The 6,089-nt window shown below is 46.6% G+C and overlaps 1 protein-coding gene across 1 annotated transcript in view; it reads left to right on the forward strand.

Moving 5' to 3' along the window:
* Nucleotides 1-4,884, forward strand: part of Crisp1 (cysteine-rich secretory protein 1) — an 11,375-nt gene extending 6,491 nt beyond the window's left edge. The window contains exons 4-8 of the mRNA XM_013019073.1: nucleotides 54-144; nucleotides 1,874-2,019; nucleotides 2,876-2,973; nucleotides 3,967-4,055; nucleotides 4,757-4,884. Coding sequence (XP_012874527.1) covers nucleotides 54-144; nucleotides 1,874-2,019; nucleotides 2,876-2,973; nucleotides 3,967-4,055; nucleotides 4,757-4,884 — 552 coding nt within the window. The remainder of the gene's footprint in view (nucleotides 1-53; nucleotides 145-1,873; nucleotides 2,020-2,875; nucleotides 2,974-3,966; nucleotides 4,056-4,756) is intronic.
* The last annotated feature ends 1,205 nt before the right edge of the window (nucleotides 4,885-6,089 follow it).

Genomic DNA, 6,089 nt, shown 5'->3' on the forward strand with positions numbered 1-6,089 from the left:
GGCCGCCCGCGTCCTGGCCGCCGGGCCGCATGCCGCGCCGTCTCTTCCTCCAGCAGTGGAGCCCCGAAGCCGCCTACAACGCGCGGATCCTGGCGCAGTACTGCGACCTGGCTGAGAGCGACCCGATGGAGAGGAGGCTGTCCCGTGAGCAGGCCCGGGGTCACGGGGCGCGCCCGGGGTCAGGGGGCATGCCCGGGGTCAGGGGGCTCCCCCTGGGTCACGGGGGCTCGCCCGGGGTCACGGGGCTCACCCAGGGTCACGGGGGCGCGCCTGGGGTCACAGGGGCTCGCTCAGGGTCACGGGGCTCGCCCGGGGTCATGGGGCTCACCCGGGGTCACGGGGGCTCGCTCAGGGTCATGGGGCTCACCCGGGGTCACGGGGCTCACCCGGGGTCACGGGGCTCGCCTGGGGTCACAGGGGCAACATGTTGGAAGGAAGCAATTCACACGCGGAAAGCTTCCTTTTGGCTCATGATTTCACAAGGCCATGGTTGGCTGCCACCATTGCTTTAGGAGCGAGGTGACCTAGAACAACCCGACTTGCTGGGCCTGGGGTGGAGGGGGTGAGAGAAAGGCAGGGGGAGGAAAAGAGGGGGGAGAGGGAGGGGGAGAGATGGGGAGGGAGAAAGGAGGATGGAAGGAAGAAGAGCGAGGGAGAGGAGGGAGGAGGGGAGAGGAGGAGGAGAGGGGAGGGGGGAAGGAAGAAGGGATGGGAGGGGAAGGGAAGAGAAGAAGGAGGAGAGAGGAGGGGAAGGCAGGGAGGAGAGGAAGATGAGTAGAGGAAGGAGAAAGGAGGAGGGGAGAAGAGGACAGGAAGAGGGGGAGAGGGAGGAGGAGGCAGGAGGGGAGAAAGGAGGGAAAGGGAGGGGAGGGGACAGAGGGAGGGACACAAAGGCCCAGGGAGTCCCAGGAGACAGGACACTCCCCAGTCACCCAACTCTTTCAATAGACCCCCTCCCAGGTCCCCACCACATCCAGACAGCCCCCCAACCCGGGACTAAACCTTCCACCATGACTAAAACCAGCTTTTTACAATAAAATAATAAGTCAGTGACATCTCATAAAGGAAAAGAAAACTGGATATGATTCTCCTGGCAAGGGCAGGTGAGGTCCCTGGCACGTTCTCACATGCTGCAGTTAGGAAGCCCCGTGCTCTGATCCCAGATCCCAGGTCCTGACTCACACACAGGCAGGACAGCGGTACATCCGTCCTCTTCACCCCAACGCACTGCATCTCCAGCCTCAGCAGCGCCCACCCGCTGCGTCCCTGTGGGAATTCCCTTTGGAAAGGAGCTGTGGAATCCTGGCAGGACAGAGAGTTTGTCCAAAGCACTCTCAGACGATCTTTCTGCATTTGCATACCAGGTGATTTCTGTATGATAATCATACTTGCTGCCCGGGAGACATCAATAACATCTCGAGAACACCTTAAAGTAGTATAAAGAGTCCTAATGAATCTCCACCTGGAGGCAGCTGATAAATGATTGAGGAGCAACACAGGCCTTCCCCGCCCTGGGTGATGGGCAGTGCCAGGTCTTGTTGCCATGAGAGGATGGATCCCAAGGTCCTTGCAGATTCTCACCCAGCCCAAGGCTGCATTCAAGCTGAGGTCCCTATGGCTCAAGCTAACTGCTCGCTGACAGTTACACTCGCTGCGCGGTGGATGCAGACCAGTTCCAGGCTCACACGCCCTTGCTTACTGTCCGCTTGTCACCGAACCTGGCCACAACATGTCATCAAGGACAAGGCTCATGGTCAGCAGGGTCACAACTCAGCTCACCTCCTCTTGCAAGATGTTGTCTAGGTGGTGCGAGTGAGGGCCCTCTTTCCATAGGGCATTTCCCACTGGTGAGCCTGGCCTCTGATCCTTTCAGATACCTTCTGTGGGGAAAACGTGCACATGGAGCCTTTTCCTATCTTGTGGTCGGAGGTCATTGAAACCTGGTACAACGAGTCCAGACATTTCAAATACGGGGAGTGGACCATGGATGAGGGCGTAAAAACAAATCATTACACACAGGTAACAGGTAACGCAGGGAACAGGGGTCATGCACAGGAGGTAAGAAAGAAGCAAATCATCATTTGTGGCTCCTTCGACTCTGAAAGGAAGGAAAATGGCGGCTTAGAGAGGATGCTTTCTTCTTTAGCCCACGGGGGGGGGGGGGGGGGAGGAATCAAAGATTGGTCTTGTTTGTAAATTAATTGGAAAAAATTACAAAGAGGGGAAATAATAGCACCTTGTCAGTCAGGTGTGTCCATCCCCAGATTTATTTTACTGTGGCAAAGTATATATAGCACATTCTAAACATTTCCAAACTGCAGCAAAACACCCCCCATGCCGAGTACCTTACAATGTCACGACTCTCCTAGAACACGTCCCACGCAACAAGCTCTGTTCTCATTAAACTCTTCTTCGCTTCTCCCCTCCTCAAGCCTCTGACAAATGCCATTCTGCTTTTGATCTCTATCAAAAGTTCTCCAGATGATCAGAATTGTCCTACATTTTCCTCTTCCCAGACCAAAGGGCAAGTTCTGGGCTCTGCTTTGGCTTTCTTATAAGCACCAAGCAGCCTTCCCCCATGATGGATTTGCAGTACAGGTTTGACAGGACAGAGTGATTGACAGGGCAGAGTTGTTGACAGGGCAGAGTGATTGAGCCACGGGGTGAGTCCACAAGTTTCCTTCCTAAGGAGAATTCACAACTTGGCTTTCTAGTTATCGGGGGAAAGACCTGTATTTGTGGACTCTTGTTGCTGTGCATTTTGGAGATGTCATTCAGGAAGCAAGCCTTAGAGAGAGCGTGGCTCCTCTCCACCGTGGATGATGAACGACATGGGGATTGTGGTGTATGAGTGACCTGTCCCTTCTCTTTCCAGCTGGTCTGGGCGTCCTCTTATCTTATTGGCTGTGGAGTTGCCTCGTGCCGCAAAAACAGGGAGCCTCAGTACATCTACATTTGCCACTATTGCCATGAGTATGTGAGCCGGTCTCCATCTGTCTTCCGCCTATAGGTTCCTAAAAGAACTAGGCTGCCGTGCATTAGGCCCCAGAAATGAATATTTCAACATTTTCAACGTTGGCACATCTCTAGGAATAAAATGGCAGACACGTGATATCTCAAAAATTATAAATACACAACCTCATATTGTACGTTATTTGTTAACTAAGTAGATCTTTATCTCACTGATGTGAGGACTCACAGCAGCCGTGCATTCATTCTACCCCCAACACTTTATGTGGTTTTATCTGTGCTAATATTTTATTCATACCAGTCATTTCTACAAAAGACAACTCATATCAAGCTTCTCCTGACATGGTACTCAATGAAGTTAAATATCCAACAATTTAAGACGCGTGTGTGTGTGTGTGTGCGTGTGTGTGTGTGTGTGTGTGTGAGTGTGAATGTGTGTATATGTCCTGGAGCTTGAACTCAGAGCCTGGCACTGTCCCTGAGCTTTCTTGCTCAAAGATAGAGCTCTACCCTCTTCTACTTGAGCCCCAGGCTCCATTTCTGGCTTTTTTGTGTGGTTGGAGGTAAATCCCATGAACTTTCCTGCCTGCTCTAGCTTCCAACTGTAATCCTCAGATCTCAGCCTCCTGTGTCTCTAGAATTACAGGCATGAGCCACTGGCACCCAGCAAGACTTCCTTATTTATCTGTTAATAACCATACCTTTAAAATAAGTTTGCCTAAGTTCTCATGGGTGCTAATGACATGTATTTTACTGTCTTGCGTGTTAAGTTTATACTCTTTCCAGGTCCCAGTTCTTGACAGAAATGTTTTATGACATGGTAATTGTTGGTAATGCCTGTTAATCACATTTGCACATTTAAAATATATATCATACCTCAAGCCTGTTTTTAAGATTTGTTTTAAAAGTTAACTGTACACAGAACATGTATACATGTCTACACTTCCCAGTGACAGGGTTTTAACCAGACATGATTTTCTTTGTGTCTTCTCTAAGGGGAAATGATCCTGACATGATAAACATGCCTTACAAGATGGGCTCTTGGTGTGGAGATTGCCCAGATCAGTGTGAAGACAAGCTATGCAGTAAGTGCTACAGATCTCTGATGGCGCAAAGCTGACCCAGGGACATGGGGCCTGTATGGGGGAATGGGGAATCAGGAGTCTTTTAAATTAGGCTTTAAGCAACTTTCTACTCCTCTACGACTTTCCTCGCAACCTTCCTCTCAAAGTATAACCACATCCTCTGTGCTAACCCTTCCCTCACTGATCTGTTTGGTAGTCGTGAAAATTAGAGTGTTTATGTATGAAATCTCATACTATCTCTACTCCACAAGATTAAAACTCTTTAATTATAGAAATCTTGAGCAACACACTAGTGGAAGTGGAGCTTTTGATGTCTCTGTGATCTAGAAAGTTCTTGGGTGTCCTTGTTGCCATCCATCGATCGTACATCTTACCGTATTCCAGTAACCTCAGAAGACTGACTTTCAAAATGGCCGCTGTAGACTACCCACCTTCATTGCAGACTAACTATTCACCTTTAATCTGGCTATTTGTGGTCTTTACAGAAAAGAAATGCTTGTGGAAGAAACTTGCTCTGTACCCAGATAGAAATCTTAGGTTTTCCTTCACAGAAAGCATTTTACATCACCTATTTTACATCCAAAGAGAAACAGCTCATGTTAACTAAATAAGGAGCAGTTAAGAAGAGCTCTTCTATCCTTGATAAGTAGATCTCTCTTTAGTGCTTGTGATATCACATAATACTATCAATTTTTTTTCAGTGAACCCCTGCTTCTACTTTGATGAATACCAGGACTGTGAAAAAAAAGCCAGGATTCTTGGATGCACACACCCAACCATTAATCTCTTGTGTCCAGCTACCTGTAGGTGTACAACTGAGATAAAATAAGTCTTGGCTATTCTTGGTTCTTCTGTGAGGTGAACAGAGGCTGCCAGATTGTCTGTTTCACTATGCTTTCCTGTAGGAGTTTGTTTTGACTTCAATTCTTTCAAGATCTTAAATTTAAAAATCATTCATGGGTATCAGTATATTTTAATAAATGTCAATTTTGTTTCGTCAATTTCAACACCTGCTTCAAAATTAAAAAAAAATACAACATGGTGGACAATTCTTGGGCTGACATAAATCGCCTAACAGTATAATGGAGTCCCTGCTCATCAACCTGATTAAAAGTAGGCTCTGTCCAGTTGACCTCTGCCCCCTGACCTCTCCATTGCTTCCGGTTAAGCTAGTCCTCAGTTCTTCACTTTTACATGTCACTTCTATTTTAAATTGAGCATTAAACCAAATCTATGAACAAAAGATGAGCTTCAACCTGCAGGGTTGCAATTCTTTAACTGGAAGAGGTTCAAAGTGTCTGTTTCGTTGGTATTTTTATACACACAAGAAAAGCAAGAAATACACTTATGTCGGGCTCCGATTTCTCTTTCTCCTTCACCTGAGATTGCTTTTCCCTCCTGAGCATTCTTAGATTTTTTACATTTCTGACATCTATGCCAATATTATATGCTAGATATTTTTTGAAAAGTTGAATTCTTTAATTATAACAAATATAGTATAGATCCTGCTAGAAACAGACAGTTTTAAGGAAGTGATGAAAGTGGGAAAGAACTCATAATTTTTGGTGTTTTTAAATGTTCTTAGGATATCCAATTACTCACAAGCCAAACCCTCGCTTGTTTTAAATGACATAAATCTTTTTGAATCTGAACATTAAAAAAACAAGCAAATAGCATAGATACACAAAAAAATCCAGTTTCTGGCATTTAGTTTCCGTGGATTTTTTGCTTCTACAAATACATTCTTCTAAAAATTTATGCCCAATAAAACCCTTAGGTTTTTTTTAAAAATCACTTACTATATCCCCCTTAGAGTTGAACAGAAATTACATTTTGTTTCAAAGTTGAAATTAGTTTGAGTGCCTTCAAAAATACATCATAGGGCATCTCCAAGAAAGTATGAAACAAAATTATGATTTTTTTGTTCATGGTCTCATTGCCAATGCCACAACCACAGCCTGCCGAGGGTGTTCATGGTCTCATTACCAATGCCACAACCACAGCCTGCCGAGGGTGTTCATGGTCTCATTACCA

This window comes from Dipodomys ordii, unplaced genomic scaffold (assembly GCF_000151885.1).
Source record: "Dipodomys ordii isolate 6190 unplaced genomic scaffold, Dord_2.0 Scaffold44, whole genome shotgun sequence".
In the NCBI taxonomy this organism is placed as follows: Eukaryota; Metazoa; Chordata; class Mammalia; order Rodentia; family Heteromyidae; genus Dipodomys; species Dipodomys ordii.